At 37.5% G+C, this 26,371-nt stretch overlaps 1 protein-coding gene across 1 annotated transcript in view; it reads left to right on the top strand.

Moving 5' to 3' along the window:
- The window catches only part of STK3 (serine/threonine kinase 3), a 128,514-nt gene extending 103,398 nt beyond the window's left edge, over positions 1-25,116 (top strand). The window contains exon 11 of the mRNA XM_041412923.1: positions 23,181-25,116. Coding sequence (XP_041268857.1) covers positions 23,181-23,339 — 159 coding nt within the window. The 3' untranslated portion in view covers positions 23,340-25,116. The remainder of the gene's footprint in view (positions 1-23,180) is intronic.
- The last annotated feature ends 1,255 nt before the right edge of the window (positions 25,117-26,371 follow it).

Below are 26,371 nucleotides of genomic sequence, written 5' to 3'. Positions count from 1 at the left end.
CTCTTAATATATTTATTGAATTCTGTCAGTGAAGTATTAAAAGTTTGGGATCCTTTTCTCCTTAAACAATCATTGTTATTACTAGTTTGCCAGCCAAGTAAATTAAGTGTCAACATTCATGGCAACCTTGAATATATTTGCTTATCTATATAGGATGCTTTTATATGAATTAGTTGAAACTATTAATTGGTGAAGAATTATTGTTTTCAAAAAAATATTACCTACTCAGACCTAACGTACATGCAAAACACTAACTTTGTCATCTATGTTCAAAACATTGGCAGTGTCAGCAGTGACAGTAATCTGTTCCCATGCTGAAACATTGCCAAAATCTCTAATAACCAACTTCTTTGCCTTTATGTGCTGGAGTATTCTGTTTTGGAAATACGGTGTGGTCAGCAGTATGGAACATAGACCAATATTCTGTGAGTACATCTTTGAACGCCAGCTCTTTGTGAAATAGCCAATAGTTTGAGAGATCTTTGTTGTGCATGCTCAAATTCTAATTCCTGTCCTTCCTTAATATTGTTATTCACATAATTTACCTCAAATGCACTTCACATTTGCTGTTATGACATGCTTAGGGGGGAAGCTCTAGGGCTGTAACAATAATCAATATAAAATTATACATAATGTGGTTATATTACAGAAATTTTAGGCCTTACTAAATTTTGAGTAGGCATTACATTCTGTTGACTTGAAATCCAAGATGCTTTAATAAATATGCTTCTTAGCATTACTTGACCACAAGTAGGATTAAAAAACATTTTCAAATATGTGAAGTCATTATTATATTGAAACATTCTTCTAAAACCAATCTGTCACTGAAAGTCTTCAACACAACTGAAAAGGGAATTAAAGTAAATGTTCAGTTTCAGGCAGATTAGTAACCACATTGCAGCAGTAGAATCCCCATTGTATTTAACGAAGTTTCTGGTATTAGAACCCTTTGCCTCTTTTGCAGCATGTTGTCATGGCTATCGCATTGTCAAAATCTCTGTTCATAGTTGCAATACAGATACAAAATCACTAAAAATAGTTCAGCTTCAACAAGATGCTGCTTGAGAAATCTAGATCTGGTGTAGTCTAACACATTAAACATATCAGTAGTGCAGACTTGGTGTTTACCTATAGAACTGTTTATAGCACTATTGAAATCTAAGAGGGATTTGCATTAATAATGAGGAAAGCCATAAAGGGTGTGTACAGATGTTTCCTAATGCAATAAGTCTGTTGCTCTAAAGGTATATGATCACATTTGGAAAATCGCTATTGCATGTCTTGGCAGTTCGTTAAAAACTGAAAACTTAAAGTTAACCATTATTTTGATAGACTAAGTTCAAGGTCACCCTTTGTTTAAATGATGTTTTGTTTTCTGTAATTAGACCATGCCAGGTGTATTAAGTATGTAATTAAAACCAGAAGGTTTGGCTAATTCAGAGTAAATGAGAACGAAATACAAGGTCATTATTCGTCTCTAGTGAGACTCCAGAAGAACAGCGCACATGGAACTGTTTAGAAAACATTTTGCATGGTCAAAAATTCCTTTAGGTTGCTATCCATGGCTTTTAAATTAAACTGCTCACATATTTTTACTAAAGTACCTGTAGCATAGAAATGTATTCCCCTGCCTAGTGTTGAATTTGAATGGAAATAAAATATATATGATGTATAATTTTGTGGCATAGGTTTAAAAAAAGAAAAAAGGGATAGTAGGAGAGCTTATGATGCAGTCTCTTATTAGGAGGAACTTCTACTGACAGGCACGGTACTGAGCAGCTTGTTCAAAGCAGCACAAATAGTACCTGAAAGGGGATGACTACTTTTGTATTAGTGAGTTGAATTTCTTCTGTAAATACTTAGTGTAGTGCAACAGTGGCAAATTTCCTCCACTGTACACAGTAAATGGAAGCAAAGTTCATGATGATATTCATTGCTTCTGGACCTCTGACCTCCCCTGAGGACCCTGTGTGGGGGCTCCTCATTATGGGGCTGGAGTGGATTTGACCTATGGATCTGACCAGTCCAGGGCAGAGTCCCTGGAATTTGGTTTAACCAGGGAGACTTCTGTTGTCTTCCATCTCCCAAGGTTAGTGTTCTTTTTTTTGTTTCGTACCATGTATATTTTTGGGAAGAGTTGAAAAGAAATAGAGTCAAGTGTGTTGCTTCAGTTTCCTATATGCAAATTAAATCCCTTAGATTTGTCATGCAAAAATTAAAATAGTCCAAAGCTATTTGGGCTAGTTCTTACAGAAGTGATAGGTGTTTGGCTCTTGGGGATTTTGTGGGTGTTTATGGGGAGTTCAGTTTTTTAATTTGTTTTCTTTTGGGGATTGTTTTTTTGTTGTTGTTTTGGTTTAGTTATTTGGGGAGTGGGTTGGGGTTTTTTCCCTGTTGTTGTTTGATTGTGTTTTGTTTTGGTGGTTCTTTTTTTAAAAAGAAAATTAGGTTCATTATATAAATACCATAATTTGGAATATTGTAAATTTACTTCACTGAATTCAGCTGAAACAAGGAATATCTGTACTTTGCAATTTGGAATATTACTATGTAGTCAAAATTAAAAGAACTAGATTGTTTGCTCCATGTTTTCTTTAGACTATTTTAGTCTTTTCTTTAGTCTGAAGAAAAGACTCTGAAAATGCTTCAGAAATGTACTGAAAATGCTTTTCAGTGGGAGTATCAATATCTTCACTGTGTTTAGAAGTGACTAGGAACTGAAGAGAAGTGTCTTAGAGAAGCCAGCCATGTAAAAATGCAAGAAGCAAGTTGCTGAGCTTCATGCTTTTTGCCGTGTTTCCTGAGGGAGGAAATTCAAAATGCTTACACAGAATAGCTGGACGATTCCTTTTGCCATTTCTTTTTCTTTAGAGGTAGGACCAGAATTTCAGCAAGCCTGGAAACTGTGACAAGTGACTTAGCATGAGGGGATAATTCTTAATCTTCTGTTTATATTCCATTATCTCTTCTAGAATTTAGGCTTGTTAAATTCTCAGATGAAGAAGGAGTACCACGGTGTTGCTGGGCTGGTTGTAGCTATGGGAATGTGATAATGTTTGGCATTACTTTCATGTCAGATGGCTGCTTATTTTTCTAAAGATACCCTTATTTCCTTTCATGGATTTGCATTCTCCATGCTTGCAGCTACATAATCAGTCCTGATTCCTGTTGTCTGTGTTTTTGTTCCTTAATCTCATTTTCTACTGTAAATGAGTTCATTATTTTTGCAGTTTGTCCTGACAACCTTGGATCCACAAAAGTATTCATTTCTTGGAACCTGCTGCCAAACAATTGCACTGTGTTTTTATTGCACGATAATCCTTCAGTTAATTCAGAAAATCAAGCAAGTGATCTAAGCTGTAAATGGTGAAGTCTCTCCCAAAAAGCAAGCGAAGGTGGTGGAATGCCGTGTGGCTCGGGTGTGACCCGCAGCAGGGTGGGTGCTGCAGCGGTGGGTGGTACCTGCAGCTGCTGCCCAGGCTCCTGCAGCTGGGAGCAAGGGGAGGTGACACTCACAGCCACCCTGCACGTGTCCATCCCCTGCAGACACTGCTGTACTGGCACCCAGTGGCGCTCTGGCAGGGTCTGGAACCGGGAATATGCAAGTCCCTTTTGCACATGTGGCTATTAGTGTCAGAGCCATGGGAATCCTCTATTCCCAAACCAGGATTTGTGAAATGAAGACTGGGGTTTTTCAGCTAAAAATCAAAATGAGTGCCTGATGAATAAACCTACTGCATCAGGAGTCTGGTGATCCTGCCAACTGCTTTTGCAGGATTGACTGCTTTGAAAACATTAAAATACACCCCAAAGCAAGCAAATAAACAAAAAAAAAAAAAAAAAAAAAAAAAAGAAAAGAAAAAAAAAGAAAAACACCATCACCACCACCCCCGAGAAAACACCAAGTAGCTGTCAATCTGGAATGCAGTATTCCTGAGAAGATACATATAGCGTAAATCATAATTTAAGTAAGATCTGGTTTGTCTCCTATTATCAACAATACAAGTTTCTTCAAATGTGCAAAGGTGAAAGATTAAAATAAGACACATTCCATTTTTGAAGTTAAGTGAAAACATGTTTGTGCTTGATACAATGGGAAATAGCTTGAAGAATATTTTATTGATAAGAAAAAAGGAAAGAAAGTAAAAAGGTATTTTAAAGCTTCCAAGAACTTTGTATGCAGGTGGTTGACAATTGAGTAGGTGTCAGAAATTGAAGTGAAAGCTGCCTGTATTATCCATATGGGTTTTTTTAGGAGCAGTTATATTTTGTTGTCTGATTATGCCATCAAACTATGCTTTGTTTCGCCTTATACTCACCTAAGCACATGGTACCTGTTGCCAGGTCCACAATCACAACTAACCTTTTGGGAAATTTAAGTAGAATTGTCATGTTCAATGAATTCATTTACATGGAATATCTTTTTTTATGTTTGAGTAATGTCTTGTATGCTTGTATTCATTGAGTTTTTCTCCTTGCTGTGGTGGTTTGCTACATTTGTACATAAAAAAAGCATATCTTGATTTTTGAGGACAAAAGTACAGACTAAAAATTACTATTTTTACTACCTTTCTTAATAGCAACCATGTCTACCTGTAAAGCAGGCAAGAGGTAGAATTTTGCTGTAAAGATAGCAAAACTTTGTATCAGTTTAGGGAAATCTACAGGAGACATGCCAAGAGTTTGTTAAATGTCTTAAGACTGGTTTTGGTAAATGTTAGGCTCATGCTGACACTGGTGCTTTACAAGTTCTTATTTATAGGAATCATTAACAGAGTATTTCCTGACTGTTCTGTACCAAAATTTCCTTTCTATTTCTTCCTTCTAGAGTAGTTGTATCAGGCAACTTCACATTAAAGTATAGGAGGGCTTCTACTTTTAGTCTCTGGGAGGCTTATGTTAAGTTTAGAGTATGCTTTTAGAGTATACGTATTTAAAGGTTAAACTGAGCCATGTTCAGTCAGAGCTTTGTCACTAACAGTAGCCATGTGAGACTTGTTCTAATTTCTAAATTTTCAAAGCAGCCACCTGAAATAGTTGAATCCTTTAAATCAGCACACATGTCATGAGGATGTGATAGATGGAATCTGAATACAATTGGGCTGCATTTCAAATTTTGCTTTTGGAAAAGCCATCTGCCTTACAGGATAAGCACTGTGATAATTCATTATGTGGTCCTGGACCATGTACTGTGCTGGGTGCCAGTGGGTGAAAACCTCCCTTTCCCCGCTGCCTTTGGTTTCCAGTTCAGGTTGGGAATAATCAGTTGTAGCCAGTCATTTTAGTAACACCTTTTGACCTCAGTGTCACATGTTGGATAACGTGAAGTAAAATGGTGTAGTCCTCATCACTCAAAAGTGTCAATTGCTTCAGGGGTAAGGTAGGTTTTCCTTGTGGTGCTGCAGAATTTCTGTATTTGGAGAGTTTTAGTAGGCTGTGTGGTAAATTACTTTGCGATACCTGCAGATTTCTTTTCCCGTGTTTTTTATATTCCATAGGTCCACAGATGCCTTTTGGTTCACTAGACAGTAAATTTAGTAATAAGCATTCACTTCAGTTCCTCATAGAACTGGGGATGTTACTTAAGTGTTTATTTTAATTAGTTGTGTTGTTTTTAATTATAATAAAAATCTGTTTTAAAGAGTAAAAATAGCAATTGCTTCACTGAAACATTTTCATTAAAACATTTCTTGAAGCATTTAGGGTTGTTGTCACATTTTCATCAGTGCTATCACAACAGTTGTGGACTCTGCTATTTGTATGCAGCTTGTAAATTTATTATGGTTTTGATAAAGCCATGCTTTTGCACAGTGGTGAGAAGATGTGATGCCAAGTTTACTGGAGGCTTTTCTGAGAGAGGAGATTTTGAATGCTTCTGAATTAAACCAAGGCTGACTGAGCAGTAGTTGAACAAGTCAGAACTTCAGTAGTAACACCGAAGCAACATGAGGATGCAGACACAAAACCTTTTTTCAAAGGCACTATTTCTTCCTCTTCAAGGGTGTGAGAGCTTGTTAGATATACAATTGATAAGTTAGGTTGTGCTTTAAAATTCATTCTTGTGTAACTTCAGCACTTGAGTAGGTCACCATGTACATCCACAATTGGGCCCAGTTCATATTCTTCTTATAAATGTGAGAAGATCAAGTTTATATAGAGAATAAATTAATATGATATGTTGGTTGACCCCAGTGCTGCAGAATCCCCCACTCTTGCATTTAAATTACTTGTTTACAGTTTTGCACACAGACTGAATTCGAGGAAACTACTTATCCTGTTCCAGAGCTTTGGGGGAAATACTTTATATGATTTAGAAGTTGTACTGTATAAAATCAATTTTATTCGCTTTGTCATAAAAGCACAGTCATCTTTCACAGATTTTTGTGATCCTTCCCCCCACCTATACTTATCCAAAATGGGATACTTAGTCTTACTATGTGCTTTCTGCTAACATTTAATCCATACTGATGTTTCAAATTTTTAATCACCCTGTACAAAGATTATTTTTGTGCTATCTAGCTGTATATTTTTCAGCCATTTTTTGAAGAGATTAGACTTATATTATTGTGCTGTTTATCCTGATAATTTTTGATTCATATTGACCAAATTTGACCTCCACCAAAGGTGTATATTTCAAGAGAAGTTTATTTGCTCCAAGTTTCAATACTGCTACGACTAATTTGCCTCTTGAGAAGTGGGATCCAGATTGGTACCTGTGCTGGAGGATGGTTTTACCCTGAAGCCCATAGTCAGCTGTTGTCTTTGCCATGCTGAAAGGTTGATCGTGGCCTCAGTAGCTTGGAGCCAGGGACAGATGGATGGCTTACCCAGGAGATGGGAGCTGGGAAAAGACTGAGGCATGACAGAAGGGCACACTGGCTCACTTCTGTTATTTCCATGTAGCAGTCAAGCTGAGTCAATTTGTCATGGTCAAAAAATGTCCAATAACTCCCTCTCCCGGCTCACCCTACAGCTGCAGAATTGGTAGATTGTCATGTAAGGTTGCCTGAGGGTTTCACACAGCAGGACTCACCCTTTTGGCTACCTCCTGTGATTAGATCAGATTTTGTGTAGAATGAAGTTTCTTCTTTAGTCTCTATCCTTTTTTTATGCTGCTCCCAAGATTCTTGTCTTTCATTAAGTTGCATCTCACCTGAACATTTTATGCAACAATTCCCTTCCTTATATAATGGTTTCCATATGTTTGCAATATCAAATTTAAATATACCATCTTTGAGCTCCATTTTGATGCCATCTGCTTTTTTGTCCTTCTTTGAAACAAGAGAGATATAATAAGAAAGTGGTTTTCCTTGATTATGCTCTCAATACAAGGCAGTGGATAACATCCAAAATGGAGTTTCTCTAGAGAGAGGTTTGATTTTGGCTTTGTTAATTCTTCAGACAAAGAGCTGTAAATATATTATTTCTTCTACTGTACAGAAAACTTTGCATTTAACTGCTCTGTGTGTTGACTTTAGCTGTGATACAGAGATATCTGTATAACATTTTTATTTTAGGAGAAATAAATGGATTAAAGATGTTTTGCTCATAGGTAGGAACATCATTTTATCCAGCCTGTATGACTTCCATGTTAAACAAAATTCAGGCTTCAGGATGTTTTCTCTGAAAGGTCGTTGGAAAGGTGAGGAGCAGAGATGAAATGATATAATCTCATGTTTACATTCATTATGCACTGCAGTAGTGGGTTGACCTACAGGAAAATAGGTCCTGCATTTGAATTCCTTCATAACTTCCTAAGTCAATTGTTAGTTCTTTCTGCTGGAGGGAATTTTAGAAAACCATGTAAAACTGGCAGCAATTTAGCTGTTACTGTATTCAGGTTTTGAGGGCTTTTGACTACTTATATTGTGCAACACTGCAGCAATATTGTTACAAGCAGAAGATTTAAAAAAGCCACAAAAAGTAAAGCAAGTTTCTGTCATAATCTGTGCTGAATTTTTATCTAATGTACTTTAGTTTTCTTAGAGGTTTCAATTAATCTGCATGTAATCTGTGTTGGAGGACACTGGCACTGTGCCATACGACTACTTTTTTTCATTTTCCAACATTAACTGCACTTTTCTGTTTCTCCACCTTTTCATAATTCTGTCCATGAGCTTTTCTGTGCCTAAAATTTTCCTTAAGGCTAGAACTGACACAACTTGTTCTATTCTTATCTGTTTCTATGGCATTTCATCCTTTATTGCTTGGTATTTTCTTACACAATTTTCTATGGTTGTTATGGCAACATTAAATAACAAATCTGTTAATTTTCAAATTATATTGCTTTCAAAATGTTGTATGATATATTGGTTAGAAAGAGGTGAAATATTTTCAGCATAATAAAGCAAATTAATGTGATTAATTAATTTACCTTTTAGTTCTGCAATGTGGCTGCTTCTAGGCAACTTATTATGCACTGTGATTCTACTTAGGGAAGTATAAATAGAATACATTTGTTGAAGTAGGAGAAACTGTTTAATTGCTGAAAATACTCTTTTGCTATTTTTATTCTAATGACCAGGATCTGGTAATCGTGACTGGCATTCTAACGACATCATCACCAACCAGATTAGTAGGCATTTAGTTCATAATTACTAGGATTCCTTGTGCAATACAGACCATCAAATGACATAAAATAAACTCCCAGAATGGAAGATATTTGGAGGTATTAATGTTAAAAATCAACAGAATAAGATGTTTCTCTTGGACTGTATTTAAATCAATAAGAGATACTGATGGAGGAAAGAGGAATATGGTTTGAGATTGAAATGGGCAAGAATCTAAAACTTCAAGTGGAGTATAAAGTCAGAATCAGTAATGAAAATGGAAGCACAGTTACTTCTTTTACAAAATTAACCAATGGACCAGTTCCACAAATATTTTTGTATGTAACTTGATAATGTTGCTATTTTAAAATACCTCTTCCTATGTTTTGGATTTTAAAATATTGTGAAGTCATTATTTTAATTTTTTGTCTTTTAATGGAGACTTTGGTGAATTTGACATTCATTGCAACAAAATAGTTTTTTAAAGTTGTCTCGAATGTATTTGATTTTACAGCATTGTGAATTCCCGTAGTTTTTACAGTATTTGTACTTTCAACTTTGTGCACATAGGTGTGTGTGTGAGATGAAGTTAGGAATATTATAATGAAAACCATACCTTTTCAGTGATGTCAAAAAACCCAGCAAGACATTGCTTTCTTCATGTCTATAGCATTCTTAAATTACTAACATAATTTCTGTGATGATAAGAAGTTGGGACATCTAGACTTGGATTGCACTCTGATTTCAGACTGTAAGAATGCAAGTCTTTTAGACATTAAGCAGAAAAATTATAGTTTTTCCTCCATCAGACCTGAGCTGGCATTTTGTTTCTTCAACGAAAAAATAATTGGTTAGTGGGTCCACTACTCAATATGTGGTGTAGTTCAACAAAGCAATTTGTATTCAAAACTGTGGCAGCTTTTCAGAAGATGGTGGCTTAATGCCAAAAGCAACTTCTCTGTCACTGATACAACATACCCAGAAAAGTCATTTGAGATTCAAATGAAAACACATTTCTCTTTTTGGGTGACAAGGGGAGATGATACTAGTACTGGGGATTCTTTAAATATTTTTGGGGTTCTTAGCATTTGCTGCTATATGTTAATGCCAGGTTTTAAAATATCTGAGGTAATGTTGTTTTCTGTTTGTGATGGGATGTAGAAATTATGAAGATACTCATGACTCCTCCCTTTCCCATTCCTGCATCCTGCTGCCGCATAAGATGAATTTCTTTTGTATCAATTCTATAATGTATGCTGTATATTTACATCTTTCTGAGAGTAAGGTTTTTTTGACAGTAAATCCTAGTGTTCATGTCCAGACATGTGCAATAACTGGACCAAGAAATAACCCATGTGCATTGTTAAATTAATATTTAAAGTCCAGGACAGATAGCCAGTCTTTTGACACAAAACTTACATTTCCTGCGTCTGTTTAAGCTTATGCATATCCATCAGATCTGTCAGTGATAAGGGAGTTACTCACCCTCTTTTTATTCTTACAGACTGAACAATGTCACTTAATTAATGACCAGTTCTATAAATTTGTTCATTGTCTGTCTTCAGTGTTGTGTCTTTGAATGCAGGATACCATTCAAACTGAGGAATAGATATTCTGTAAGCAGAAACCCCAGTGATGCACTCTGAATAAATTGTGAGGGTATTTAATAACCTCAAAGTTTATATTTTCATCTTTATTTTGGAAAGGCACTGCTATGAAGATGGTCAAAGCTATTGAACTGCTTTTACAAGGCACTGCAAACTGAAATGCATTTATTTGGCTTTTAATCATAATTTTATTTAAAGCTGAGCCTGTGAACTGTATAGCAGCTGCCTGCATTGAGCATGGATTTTGTTTGAGTACTGACACCTTGCATTGGAGAAATCCATTTGTCTAGCTCACATTTTTCTTATGCTTTTTATGTTGTCTAGGAATACGCTGTGTGGGAGTTCACATTATTTCCTGCCCTGATAGTTAAGTTTGGAAATAATATAGGTGATGCCTTTGGTTCTACTTCAGTGTAACCACAAAATCAGTACTAAAACCTGGATTGAATTCCCAGCAGTTTTTCTTGAGAGGGATCTAGACTAGAAGCTACAGACACGAGAAGTTTACCAATGTTGTGCACTTGAACATTACCAGTGTTTTCACGGTTGATATACTATACAATGGATATGTTTTTATGATTTTTTTTCTTTATGGATTTTTAAGTCTAGAAGATTGAGCCCTTAATTGAATCCTAGATAATAATTCCAGAGATGGATTGGAATACCAGCAGAGAGGCCAGAAAGATTCTGCTCAGATGTGTTTCACATGATGAGCGTTTGCAGAGCTCCTACCATTCCTGAATTTGGGCTATGTCATCATCATCATTCACTCCAGAGGGGAGTAGTGAGCGCTCTAAATTTGAATGGGGATTCATGAACAGCGCTGATCATCATCATCATTCACTCCAGAGGTGCAGAAGGGGAGTAGTGAGCGCTCTAAATTTGAATGGGGATTCATGAACAGCGCTGGCACAAAAGCTTGTACAGTACCTGTTAGCCTTGAGTAGTGAGTCAAAACTATATCTGCAGATTATAAGCTGAAAAACCTAATTAAATAAACTAATGTTGCTCTGTTGTCTGTGAGAAGGCAAATAGATAAATACTATATAGACCTTCCTAGGAGAGAGTTCTGTGAAGGTAAGGTAAGAAAGAGCTGTGCTAATTGTTGACTTGATCACACTTATATTTGAGTCACAGACAAAATGTTTGATAATAAAATGTTTCTTTGGCACATGATTTTGTCAGTTCTGGACTCTGTAAGTGAATATGCCACTGAACTGTTGAATCTTAATGAATAACTGTAGTTTCTAAATTCATAGAGAGTGATCATCACACTTCTCGCAAAGGTGGATTGTGTTTTAGAGACTAGATTTAGGTTATGGTTAAATGTACTGTTCAGTGTCTAGATTCCCTAGATTTCATGTTCATTAAGATAAGTGGTCTGTTCTTTTTAATTTAGTGTTGCTTTTAGTTGTATGTTGGTACATGGAACTCTTGATTAATGTGTGTTGACATGACAGATATCAGTGATTATCTTGTTCTGTATTTTAAGGATTTTTTTAGTATATTATTTGCAATAGAGTGGTGTACTATGTGTTTGTAAAATAAGAGATACTGTATATTATTTAAAAGCTGCTACCTAAGTGGTGTTATTAATAGATTATCCATTTCTGTATTTGTTCACTTATTTTGGATTTAATTTATTCTGGATTAAAAGCAAACCAGTAGATGTCTGCTAGATTTAGCCCATCATACAGTGGATTTCATCAGGTTTATTGATGCTGTTTATTTATTATGTGTTTTCCAAGTATGGGGCTGGTGCATTTTGACAAAAGAAAAACCAAATCCACCTTTAATGAACCAGCTGAAACTTTGTAGTGCCTGATTGATTATGATTTATAGATAGGACTTCAGTGGAAGGCAGCATCGGGAACAGTTAATAAACTATTGTTTTGGTGTACAGAGATTTTTTAAAATCTGCTCAGTTCTTAAGCCTGAACAATTTAAATCAATTTTCATAGCACTAAATGTCCATCAGCAAATGAGATCTCCATCCCCTGTGATTCAGATAGCTGCTGAAAGCCATGCAGGAGTGGAACAGTACCATTCCTCTTCGGGTACACCGTGGGCCAGGATGCTGCTGTTGGGCACCCAAATCTTTTAGGAAAACTGTGAACCACATCAAACTAAATAGTAGTCAAGTAGTTCTGGTGGGTGAAAAAGGATTTCCAGAAAATGTTTGAGGAAGGAATAAAGATTTTTTGAGGAACTGTGGATTGAGACACATTCTTTAAAAGCCAGCTGTGCTTCTCTTTGATTTTTTAAGTTGTACGGAAAAGAAAGTTTGGTACTGTCTGGCAAAGATGCTACAGCCTGGGGGATTGATTCTACCCTTGCAGTTCACTGCAGTCAGTCCCTGTGTGCAGCATCCATGGGCTGTGTGTTGGTGTGCTTGGCTGTCATCCTCCTCCAGTCCCTCTCCCAAGGTGGTAACCTGCAGGCCTTCCTGAGGCAGTGTTCTGCTCTCGCTGCAATTAACAGCTCAGTTAAATCTTTCTGCTTAGCCCAGTCTTTATAAAAGAGTTGCTGCAAGTTCAGATTATACAATTTCTGAGGTTTTGCAGACCTCTTTCAACTGATGTCTCAGTTTTCTTGGGAGTTTTTTGCTGCCTTTGCTATATTTTCTTCCTTCTTCCAGTGATTAATAAACCTGGCATTTGTTGCTCATAAATTGCCCTGAGTTTTTGGACTATAGGATGACTTCCAGAAAGCTTTCTGCATGAAATAAACCCCAGCAAACAGTATGTCTATAATTTTTACATTTATTAAAGATAATTTGTTATTCCTAGATCCTTGCTGAATTAGCTGTGCTAAACTAAACCGAATTTTCTTCCTTATAAAGAGTATAGCTAAGTCAAGGTTTCCCAGCAAATAAGATACCAATTTGCGTGTGCATTTTGGGTTTGGGGGTTGAGTGTCTCTTCCAACAGACTTTTCCTGTTAGGAAGATTTAGTTTTGTTGGTTTAGGTTTGAGTATCAACCTTTTATGCTTCTCAGAAGATTTGGATTCACTTGTATTATTCCTCAGTAGGACACTAAGGTTTGATGTTTAAAATTCTTTTAGCCTCTTGCATTGCTCTTCAGGTGAAATGCTTTTCTCAGTCTGAGGGTTATTGCTGTGCATGCACTGTGTGTCAAAACTCACTATTAAGAGTTTCCATTTTTCTTTCTATTTTAAAAATAATCTTAAATGGACTATTGAGGAAAAATAGCTTTAAAATATATCATTATGCATTCAATGAATTTTTAGATTTGTAATACCACTTTTTTAACCTCGGGGCTTCTACTTCAAGTTACTAATGTCTTTAGTTTTCACTATATTTTTGTATCTACAAAATACTTTAGCAAAACTAGGAGCATCTTTCATTTTTTAATTTATCTTTACAGTGTTTTGGTTTCTTAAACAAATAGGGTTTTTAAAATGTTTCTCATCCCTAACAGCTTATATCTTTGTTCTTAATACAGCGTGCATTTATGTGTAGGTGAGTAGAATTTTACGAAAATAAAATACTGTTCTTTTCTGAATATTTTTTAAATGCTCATTTCATGGAAGAATCAGATGTCAGGAAGGCAGTGGATTAAGTTGCAAAAACTTTCGGATATGACAGCAACATTTGGGTTTATGAAGCTGAATGACAGCTGCAGTAGCTGAATTGTGAATGGTGAATTCAAGGACACTGTAAGATACCTGCTGATAGCTGAGCTCAGGATGAAGGATTATTTAGAAGAATTTGCCCTGGAGAGCTATAGATTAATAAAGATAAAATGCTGACTTTTTGATGCTACTTACTTGCTACGCTAAGAGCTTTAAATAAAGAGTCTCTTTTCCTTTTAAATCTTTATCTCTTTGCTTGGTAATATTTGAAAGAATGTTTTGGGTGTTATTTTGGGGTTTTTTTCTTCCCTTGCTCTTTTTTTTCCTCCAAAAGCAGAAAGGGCTGGGGGGGAAATCCTGCATATTTTTAGTTCAGGTGTAGTAGCTACTTTGCCATCAACACTGTGTGGATATATTTGCAATGAAGTTTAAACAGCATGGTGAGTATCCAGATGGAGTGTTTTTCCTCATCTTTAGCTTATTTACTCTGTTGGGAGCTTCTGTAAACATTTGTAGTATTCTTCAGGACAAACTGTACAATTAAGCTTGGGATTCCTGGTATAGAAAATCACAGGATATAAAAAGCCACTAAGATTTTTTCGAAGGGATTCCAAACTGTGAATTTTTGCCTGTGATACTCTAAAAGTAATCTTTAAAATGTCTGTGATGGATGATGAAATTCTAAAGAGGAGGTGATAGCAAATTAAAGTGTCATGCTTCAGTAGACCCTAGCGTGTAGTGTAACAATACACTCTGTGCAAATGACATGGGAAAGAGAGATTGGTAGGATTTTTTTCCTTCTGTACGCTTACATTATTTTTTACATTTTCTATGAGTTACTAAGGATTTGATCTCAAAGGTACTTACAATGGAAGTTTACTGGCTACAGTTTTTGAGATACATTACTTCAGTTTATTTCCCCATGTTCAGACTCTTTCATGGTGCTGTATTTGTTTTAGTGAAAACTATATGCCTAATAGCTCCAAGAACCACATGCTATAGTAGGTAAAACTGATGTAAACTATATTTGAAATGCTTAGGATGTGATAAAGCATCAATGCACACTGCCTTACTTATTTCTGCTTTACTGTTTTGTCAGGAACGAGGTAATATTGCAACAGACATTATTGCTAATTTTGCACTGCTGTTCATGATAATCTGTGCTTTTCCTTAGATTTCAGTTCCAATAATCATGATTGTTCATTGAAGTTTTTGACTACTAGATTTTTTCCCCCCTGAGCTTTTAAGCCTTTTTAATTGCAGAAATATTTAAATTTTATCTGCGTCCTGATGACTTAGAAATGACAGGGGAAATAAAAAGAAACTTCCCTTCTCTTAAAAACATCTTATTTTAGAAATCTAATTTTAAGGATAGTTTAATGAAAGTAAATGGCTCGACTCATGATTTTTGAATTTTAGTACTGACAGTATTTAATGTGCTCAAAGGAGAGCCCTGGGCACTATTCAAAAAAGCATGCAAATGATAGTATGAACTAATGCTACAGAAAAGTTTGTTTTGTTCCTAGTGGTGATTTCTATTGTAATGTCACTTTGTATGAAGCTGATGAAAGTCTCCTAGAGCTGAAAAATATTCATGGTACTGACTAAGATTTAGCTTTGTATTGCTAAAATTATGCACAGCTTTAATGTTAGAGCAAAGAGAATTCTGCTTGTGAAAATAGCAATTAATAATGGAGAAGTTAAATACAATTTTTTTCCCTAAAAACCATTTTAAAAATACATTAACTTGTCCATCTTTAATTTTCTCTTATATGCTTATTTTACCCCCCAAGATGCTTAAGGTAACTGCAGTCCTGTGGAATGAACTTTGGCTTTCAACAGTTGTCAGTCCTTCTCTCCTATAAATTGTTACAGGTCCTTTTTATATTTGTATAACTCTGTGCATTGCAACAAGCATTCTTGCCCTTCAGACACTCTGAAGTAAATGCTCTCATTCCATTCCCCATCCCAGTTTTTCTTGTGACTGATTTGCTCACTGCAGTGACCGCAGGGGTGGGGATGGCAGCAAGTCAGAGCGCTGCTGTGTGGCCAGTGGGTGCCTGAGACAGCTCGTCCTTACCTGGCACTGCTTCAGCAGGGTCAGCAGGATTTGCTGTGTAAGCAAACATGAAGCAGTTCTCCTCCTGTTGCTGCATGGAAGCAGCTGAACTGACAGCAGTAGCTGGGGAGTATTTCCTTGCACACAAGTGTGTGACAATATTTTCACTAGCGAGATTCACAGATTTTGGATGTGAACTCATAGTAGAGATGAATTGGGCAGAAAGGCCCACCTTGTGCCTTTTGGATTCTGACTCGAGTTTAACTTTTTATACCATTAAAAAAAAGGAGTTTGATGTGGAGCTCATTCCACTAGAGAAAACTACTCAATAGAGGAAAGTGAACAGCTGGACAGAAAAGTTTCTGTTACCTTTATCCACTGACACACGAGACAATCCAAGATATGCACTGGTTAGAAGGTGCTATGGGCAACCCCCTTTTGCAATTGCTATTGATGCAGTAATCGTTGTTAGCCATTCTGTTGATAATTCATACTGTAGGAATTGCTAGCAGATGGGAAAATAGATTACTCAGGATATAGTATTAACAATCCATATTTTTTTAATCAAAGGCCCCTAATAGGCATGTTGCATGTAAGATTCATTTAAGCAGTTGCTAGGAAGAATTTGTTTTTTTCAAGTAAACATAACAAACTTGATAGAGATTACTTTTTGATTGAATATCTGTTTTCTTAACAATTTAAACCCTGAAAATGCATTTGTTTGTTTTTGTTGCACCAGCTTAATAGCAGTATTTCATAATTTACTTCGATAGACTGGAGGTTTCCAATGGTAACTCATGCATTATGGAATTAATAATGAAATCTACTTTTATCATATTGAAAACATGATTGGCATAGAGGTTTTGTTTACCTCTCTTGCTGTCCAGAATGGATTAAGATTATAGTATTCTACATCCACCACAACTTTGGCTTCTGCCGCCTGAAAAGTTTGGATGGCTACAGATATGAGCTGGCCAAGTGTGGCTGTTGAGTTCCAGACCTCCTCACCTAAATCCATGGACTGCAAGCACCACCAAGTATCTCAGTCCATCCTTCTGGCTCCTGTGCTGGACACATGTGGAATCCAGGTTTTACATTGTACTCCTTGACTTCACGACTTCTGAGAGTCCATTTTTGATCGTACTTTATCTCCTTGCTTCCGAGCTTATTGCTCAGAACTCAGGTCTGTAGACAGGAATGCACACCTATTTTCCAAGTGCCCCTTTTGGCCAGAATTTTCATCAGTATGATTTGATGAGGATTGTAAACAAAATATGTAAGAGACCGTGTGGGTCCTCCTGCAGGCAGTAGTATTGATTGCAAGTAATTATTCTTTGGTTAGCTGAAAATAGTGATCCAAATGAACCTGGTCCATATGGGATGCAGGAAGTTAGACCAAAAGACAAAAAAAGTAAAACTTGTTGCACTTCCCTTGCAGAAGTTCCGTTCTGGGAGGTGTGCCTCAGTATGTGAGGGGAAAGTTCCTTGTGTGTCACTGAGGACACGTAAAAAAACCAATCACCTGAAGCCAGTAATGACCAGGGTGAGAATGTTTTTGGCATAGGTGTATTGGGTTTGTGTGGCCAGGTTTTGGTAGCTGGGTGGCTTCTGTGAGAAGCTGCCAGAAGCTTCCCCCATGTCCAGCAGAGCCAGTGCCAGCCAGCTCTGGACCTGCTGCTGGCCGAGACTGAGCCAGTCAGGAATGGTGGTAATGCCTCTGCCATAACATATTTAACAAGGAAATAAAAAGGTATTGCCTGTGGTAGTTGTGGCCAGAGAAAAGCAGAGTGAGACTATGTGGGAGCAACAGCTCTGCAGACATCAAAGGCAGGGGAGAAGACGTGAGGGAGGAGATTCCAGCTCCAGGCACTGGAACTGAGGTTCCCCTGCAGCCTCTGGTGAGGCAACTGTGCCCCTACAGTTCTTGGTGGTAGATGGTGATGCAGAGATCCACCTGCAGCGCGTGGAGAACACCTGGGTGTTGGAAAGAGATCTGTGAATCTGTGGGAGGCCTGTGCTGGAGCTGGCTCCTGGTAGGGATCTCCAGACCTGTGGAGAGAGGAACCCATGCTGGAGCAGGTTTCCTGCTAGGACCTGTATGTGACCCATGCTGGAGAAGCCTGTCCTGGAAGGCCTCTCGTGGAAGAGTGACCCACATTGCAGCAGTTGGTGCAGACTGATGCCCATGGGATGGACTCACATGGGGGAAGTTTATGGAGGACTGTCTCCCATGGGAGAGACCCCACACTGGAGCAGCAGAAGGACAACTCTGCCTGAGCAGCAGCAGAAACAACATGTGATAAACTGATCAAAACCTCCATTCCCTCTCTCCCTCTACTGGTGGGGGGAGGGGAGGTATAGCTGGGAAGGAGGGAGGGGTGGAGGGGAAGGTATTTTTAACAGTCTGATTAACTGAGGGAAGGTGTTTTAACAGAAGTCCAATTGACTTCTTGTTATCCTGCTCTGATTTTGTTATAAGTAAATTTAATTAATATCCCTGATTCAGTTCTGTTTGGCCCATGATAGAATTTGGTGAGTGGTCTCTCCTAGACCTTATCTCAGCTTGTGAATCTTTGTTACATTTTCTCTCTCCTGTCCAGTTGTGGGAGTGACAGAGCAGCTTTGGTGGGTGCCTAGCACCCAGACAGGGTCAGCCCACTACAATAGGAAGTGTTCTTCTGATGACTTGCTAATTTGCACTGTATTCAACAAACCTTGCGTGATCATGCTGGATTATTTTAAGCCCCTGGAGTGATCAGCAGTGGCTCCTACCACCTTCACACAAGGGCAGTGCTCCTTTCAGTGGAGCGCTTGTAGCTCTGACCTGTGCTCTGATGGCAACTGGAACACTTCATGCCTGGAGCTGCCTCAGCTTTTGGATTTTTACTGTATCCCAGCGTAATGAGGACACTCACATTAAAAAAAAGCTTGCTAACGATTCCTTATCTGTTCTGCTCCTTTTTAACATCTACATGTGGCCCTTCCTGGAAAAGCCTCCAACCTACTAGAAATAAGTTGAAAAACGAGCAAGGAGGAGTTAAATTGGTGTCCCATTTCCTGGAAGTTTGAGATAAAGTGCACTAAGTTTCCAGACTTACTTGTCTCCCAAGTGTGTGGCTGAGTTGTCTTCTCCAAATATTATAACTGAAAATTGTAGTTCAGTTAAAAGGTTAGTTATGCTTTTATTCTATTTGTCCCATCTTAGGTTGGTGCTGCTGAAAGATACTTCAGCCACTTGGGAACTTGAGTCGATGGAACTCCTTTCTGAAAGGTTGCCTTCTGCCAGGATTTCCCCCTGGATCAGGGAGAGGAGAAAGTGGAGGCAGGAGCTGCTGGTGCTCAGCTTGCAGCACTGGTTGATTTTGTCCCACAAGGATGTCTGTCTGGTCTCTTCGTAGGCAAAGTTGATTTTCCTTCCTCTAGCAAAGCAGAGAATTTCAATGAGACTTCTTTGCACGTGACTATATCTTGAGAATACATTAGCTTTGAGGAGAAATTATTTGATGTCATCTGGCTCTGACAGTGGTTTGACTTCCTTGTTTGATTTGCTTCCCTTATGCATTGTAGCTCTCTTTAATGATTAGGTTAACAAATACATCTTTAAGGAGAAAAGTTTTATCATTGTACACCTAATTTTCTTCTGGAAAACTGGGGAAGTGTACTCACTCTAAAAGGCCGTGTCTGTTTGTGGCATTGTAAATTGGAGTTTGGACTATTGCTTTCTCAAATCCATGTGATTACCTGGTGAAATAAAGGGTCCCAGTGAAGACAAACGCTGTTACCAGAAATTCCATTAAGATCTCTGTCTTGGAAGTGGCCCATCCTGACACTAATTACTGTCTCTTGTGTGGTTGTGGGTGTTTGATTTATGAAAGGGCATAGTTTGGACCATTATGTGAAGTGGCAGAAATGGAATGATGTATTACTGTCATACAAATGCTATCCTGATTACAATTGTAATTGGAACAATTCGTTACAGTTAACAGCTTTCTAGAAGCTACTGAAATAAAATTTAAAGCCTTTCTAAATTCCTGTAGCTTGTACAACTGAATGCTTCCCTCTCCCTTCCCATTAATGCCAGTAGCCCCAGTAGTAAATGCTACAAGCTACTTGGTGAATTATTAATGGCAGTTTAAATTGCAAACTGTTTACAAGTGGAAGTAAATGAATGCTGAGCTCTATTGCTTTAAGAATTTGAACCAAAATATTTATTCATGCAGGGCAATAAATTACATAGGAGTAATGAAATATCTTGTTTCAGATATTTCTACACATCTTATTTGATATATTTGCTGTTGCATTCAGTGTTTGGATTATTGCAGGCTTTTAGGGTTTGTGAGGTAATACCTACATAGCACAGACAGAAGTCAAAGAAATATATTTTTAAATTTGCCAAGGAAACATATATGTGCACAGACACAAATAATTTCCCAGATTCAGCTGTGACTGGTGGTTTTCTCACCTGATGTCAGATAGGTGAGACCTTCCTAACTTCTGTTTTCTGCCACTTCCTTCCTTTAAATGTCCTGAGTATCAGCTGTTCATATAGATTAGTACTGTGGCTATCTGGGTCTCCTGGGAGACATATCTGAGATAATTCTGAAAGATTCTTGGCCTCTGGCTTAAAAAATTATTTTAAAAAATATTTTAATATTCATCCCAGATGTCTGTGATCTTTAAAGAGTAGTTAATTCTGTTTGCTGGCTCAGTTTCTTGATTGAAATTTAAATAAAAACTCACCCACCACATTCTTTGCAGCTAATTTATGAAAAAATGTTTTTTCAGAGCAGAATAATTATGTAATTACATCAGTTGGAGCCTATTCTGTGCCGTTGAAGCCTGATGTCTACAGTGGTGACTGAGAGAGTAAGTGGCTGTCCAGACTGGCCAAGAGTGGCTAGGAACGTCATCACTGGCAGTTCTCACAAAACACCTGCACAAGATTATTCAGCCTTAGGCATTTGCTGGGCTGTGGAGCCCCAAATGCATTATTCCTGTCACACGAGCTAAATACATTATTCCTGTCACACGTGGGTTTATTGCTCCTCTCATCTGTGCTGTGTTGGGATCAGTTAAGCAGTGGAGTTGGCACTGACATCTCTTCCTATTATACTTAAAATCTCTTGACACTTAACTTCTCTAAGAGAGTATCTTCACGGAAAAGTGCATCATATGCGAGTTACATATGTCAGTGGGCTAAAAATTAAATAGAATAGTACAGGCTTTTAATCTTTTCTTCCTCTGAAAATGAAAAGGTCTTTTTCTGCACAAGTCTTGGTGACTAAGGAATTCCTTTCCCCCATCTTTTTTCTACATGTTAAATGGGAGGAGTGCAGTAAAATGGATGATGTTTGATGCCTTGGAAGGCAACTCTTTCCTTCATAAGGAGAAGAAGAGTCTTTGGGAGAAAGCATGGGAGGGCAAACAAAGTGTCGCAAGGAGGGCAGCAAAGATGGTGGTGAAGGGTCTAGAGGAGAAGCCATCTTGAAGAACATCTGAAGTCACTTGGTCTCTTCAGCCTGGAGGACACTGAGGGGAGATCTCATTGCCATCTACAACTTCCTCATGAGGGAAGGAGAAGGAGCAGGCACTGATCTCTTCTTTGTGGTGCCCAGTGGCAGGACACGAGGGAATGGCCTGAGCTTGTGTCAGGGGAGGGTTAGGTTGGACATTTCAAAATGGTGCTTGGGCACTGGAACGGCTCCCCAGGGAAGTGGTCACAGCACCAAGCCTGAAAGAGTTAAAGAACCGTTTGAACAATGTTCCCAGGCACCTGACTCTTGGGGCTGTACTGTGCAGGGCCAGTTGGACATTGATGGTCCTTGTGGGTCCCTTCCAACTTGGCATATTCTGTGATTCTGTAAGACCAACATTGCTGAGCACATCTGAAGTCTCATACAGATCTTGGGATCTTTGGTCCTCGAAGATATTTTGACATGTGGGGCTTAATTCTCTTCTTCGTTAGTAACCTAACCTTTTATGGTTAAAATGATGTTGCATGAAGATGTGCATCTTTTCCATATGCTCTGTTATGTGTTTCTGATATGCCCACTCTCTTTATTATGACTTTAAATTATTTGTTTACTATGTGCAGTGTGGTCTGTTAATAGAAGTCATAATGCTGGGGTTTGGACTGTATGTAGCAGTATGTGTTGCTAATTTATATGCCTCAATTGCTGATAAAAATAAAGATCAAAAGTAGCAGTTAATTCCTCAGGGAAAACAGATCAGATTGTGTTGATAGAAGCCTGCTCTAGTTTCATGAATGAAGTATTGACTCATTGGTAGTTGATTCAGAAAAGTTGGGTTTTTTTACCCATGAGTTACATAGTGTGCTTGTTTGCAATGTCAGACTATTTGCAAACAAAATAAAGATTATCCCTTTCATAAGAGGAAATTATATGTGCTATTTGCAGTTTGCTGACTGTTTTTCACACTGGTGTATAATGTGACTGAATGGCACATGGGCAGTTCTAGCAAAAGAGAAATGCAGAATGGCACTAAATTACATCAGGAAAAAACCACACAGGCCAGACAAAGAACGCATTTCAAATGCAGATCATTCCCTGCAATCGCAGGTGGGGCAGTAGAGCCCAACATGCCCCAGTATCTGACAATACTCAACCTTTGTTGGCAGCAGCCAACAAGGCAGTGAAGTCACTGACATGTTTTATGATCACTTGTAATGAGTGAAATGAACAGTAATGAACTGTTAAACATTCTGAGAAAATATTTTTTGAGAAAAGAACTTGGTCAAAGGTAACCCCCCATGAATTCAGGAAATTATTTAATATATTACTTAAAACACTGTTAGCAATTTGTTTTGAGTAGTTCTGACAGCAGCGTGTTGAGGAAGGTGCCTTGACCTTCTTATCAGAAAGTACCCCTAAATATCTCTCAAGAGTATTATTTACAGAAGCTGTGTATTTTTCAGTCTTTTATATGAGTTCAATAAGAAGTATTTGATTATGCAATGTAAGTTATAACATATATATGTAACATGTATATATATATATATATATATGTTTGTATTCTGTGGATTGCTTTTTTCAGCCTAATGAGGTAAACTCCAGTCCTGGATATATTTGTGATTTATTTGCAAGGTCTGCAAAGGTTTTGGGTTTTTTTTCAATTAAATGTGCTACGTGTGTTTGCTTTCCTAGGCTGTTATTTACTGTGGAGCACACCGAGGCTTTTGGCTTTATCAACAGTTACATGCATATATATTATGTGTATACATACACACTTAAGTGTGTAAAACCCTGCAGCTGTAAATTAAAGGCTTATGAAAGGCAATGATTTTCTTTTTTGTTGAAAACAGTTTCTAATATTTTTTTGTGGAATTGTTTTTTGTTTGGTTGTTTTGCAGTTAAAAAATCTGAGTTTAGAAGAATTACAGATGAGATTAAAGGCTTTGGACCCTATGATGGAACGAGAAATTGAGGAGCTTCGTCAGAGGTACACTGCAAAGAGGCAACCTATCCTAGATGCAATGGATGCAAAGAAACGGAGGCAGCAAAATTTCTGAGTTTGTTTTCCTTTCAAACACAATACTAGGAGTCAGTGTGGACACTGGTAACTTTGTAAGTCAGAAGGAATTCGATTATGTGAGTTTTCAAAAATCCAGTCTGTTAAATTTTCCTTCACAAGCAGTGACAATTGCAGCAGTCAAGAATATCCATATGATGTTCTGCAAAGGCAGCAAAACACTTTACCACTTGTTTGCATTTTCAGATGTTTAATGTAATAGAAGTTTAATCTGTTACTTCCCAGTCTCTTTCAGGCGTGTAGTGGTAACTTGGTGTTGTACATTGGGAATTGTGTTTTGGAGCACCTGGAATGTTTTCTTGATTGTGCAACACTACCGAGCCTTATATTACAATGTATTTTTCTCCCACATAGTAGCATATTTATTATGTAATCTTTGGTTATCCTATTTATTTTATGCCTGTTTTCTGTTGAGAAGTATTAGGATAATACTGTGGAGAGCAGTGTCAAATTAGATAAACTTACTATTGTAGTATAATGAAAAGCTGCTCATCACTGTATTATCTTTTAAAACTCCAAATTCAACACGTATCCTGATTCAGGACAGCACTTGAACATGTATCCAGCCCATTCATAGCAGTAAAATTTAGGAATAAAGTAATAGGCACATGTTTTTCTGCTCTCCTGAATCAGGGACTGATTGTACAGTCCAGTTGTTACACTACAGAGCATTCTTTGAGAGAGGAGTTCTGTCATTTGTACGCACACTGAGTCAGCTGTCATTAAACAAGAAAACAAGTGCCTAATCAGTTTTAGTTTTTGTTATTCAGGAGAAGCAATACTTACAGTCACTCCTTAAGTGTAAACTTCCAATTGCTATTGCAATTCTGACGAGTATAAACCTCTATTTTGCACCGTAGTTTTATAATGAAGTAACAGCTACACTTTCTGGATATGTTTTTTGTTTCATTTGGGGTTTTTTAATCACTCTTTTGAGGGGAGAGGGGAATTATTAGTGCTTTGGGGTTTGTTTGTTTTCGTATTGTAGCTACAAAGGGATAGTAATTTAAAAACCAAAGAAAATAAATTGAATACTTATATTTAATAAGTATAGAAAAGAAGCAACATTTAATAGCGTTCTGGGGGGTTTGTCCTGCAATTGCTAAACATTCAAAATTCCTGTAGTCTTCTGTTGGTAGATTTTGGGGACTCAGAAGTGCAGGACCAAGCTCTTAATAGCTTTTTATAAGTTCTTGTCTGGTTTATGTTGTTGGAATAACTATTGGTAGAATTTACAATGTTGTAAAAAATATTTGAGACTTCGCAGAAAATGTGATCCACTCTCTGAACAATCTACTGTGTTCTCTATTGAAATCTTTACTATCGTTGCCTTGTATGTAAATAACTTCACTGTGATAGTCATACTTTAAACAAAACAGCTGAAAATATCTTTACATTCAGCCTTCAGCTGTTAAACTTTTAATGGTGACTACTGTATGGGCATCTTCTGTTAAATGTTTTCTGGAAGTTAGTAATCATCTCATACCTCTTAACATTAATTGTCAACATACGTGGACCATTTAGATGGAATAGTGCTGATTTTGGAAATGATGCATTATGTCACAAAGCTTATGCCAATGGAAACAAAAAGGTCTTACAGGATCAGCATTCTCCAGCCATGCTGGTGCCAGTATTTGGGTTTGAGCTGTATACAGCCATCGCTGTCGTTGTCATTCTCTGTGTGTTTGCATGCACACCATGCTCTGACGTGTAAACCCTAGTGGCAAATAAATCTTGTGACTATTAGAATGTCCTTATCCTCAACTCTCTTCATACTTCTTAGAGCAGTGACCATTCCTAGTGAAAATGCAGGAACACAGAAGATCTATAAAAATTACTTTAGGCAAGATAAAATGCACCTGGTACTCCTGCGACTCACATTTATAGAACTAAATGATGTAAAGTAAAAAATGGTATAAACACATCACTGTGTCATTAGATTATAATCATAATGCAGGAAAAAAATAACAGCACCAACTTCCCCCTATTACTATGGTTCTTATTTATTTAAAGTAATTTCTGCTTCTTGAACTTTCTGTTCTCACAAGCTCAAAGGTGTGTGTGCATACATTGGTTTGTGTAGATATACACACGTATATATTCATATCTATATATATTAAAAGAGAAAATATAGAACAGATTTAAACCATCAGGAGAGGAACCTAGCTTGCCTTTTCTTGGTGTGCCTTTTAAGCAAGTGTCATTGTCTAGACACTCTTACGTGCATCCTCAGCAGCTAGATTTTCCCTTACTCAATCTTAAACTTTTCACACCAAAAATAAGACTTTGAGTTTGAGTAACGTGGCTTTACAGTGTAATAGACAATAATATAAAAGGATCACAAATTTCTTATTTTGTGTATTCTGAAAACTTCAGTAATGTGGTACCTTAAAGATGAACTGTATATGCCGAGGAACATCAATAAAAGGCTATTTTAGACTAGAGCTGTTGCAGTCTGACATTTGAAAGCTATCAGAAAGTAAATTACATCCTTTTTTTCTATCCTGATGTGTCTGCATAGAAACAACTCAGACTTCGTGCACATGCACGCACACAGAAATGGAATATACATGCATGAGGAAAATCTGAATGCCGTGAATAAAACAAATAAAACAAGCTACTTAAAAGGCTGAAAAGTAGCATCTGATGCACTGTTACAGGATGTTTGTGACCAAAGAGTACTTTCATAAATTAATATGAAATTAGTATGTTGCCATTCTGGTATGGTGCAAACTACAGTCAGTGTAAGAGCTGCCTTGGGCTTTTGCAGCCAGCATACGGACCTCTGAATCCTCTGGAAGCCTTAACATTGGACTCAGAGATGGATGCAACTTATGTTTTCTTTCTTCTGTTTATATAAATGAATCAAATCATCCATGTTGTTGACTACACATCTCTACTGGAGGATGAGCATCTCTAAAGGAAAGCCAATAGAACAATAAAAAGATATTTTAAAAGCAAGCCTTGCAGGAAATCTGGTAGAACTACTGACAAGTTAACCTTCAATAAGAT

Source organism: Onychostruthus taczanowskii, unplaced genomic scaffold (assembly GCF_017590055.1).
Source record: "Onychostruthus taczanowskii isolate IOZ18803 unplaced genomic scaffold, ASM1759005v1 scaffold4, whole genome shotgun sequence".
NCBI classification, from domain to species: domain Eukaryota; kingdom Metazoa; phylum Chordata; class Aves; order Passeriformes; family Passeridae; genus Onychostruthus; species Onychostruthus taczanowskii.
The sequence above is the reverse complement of the archived record's forward strand: the minus strand, read 5'-3'. Positions and strand labels throughout refer to the sequence as shown.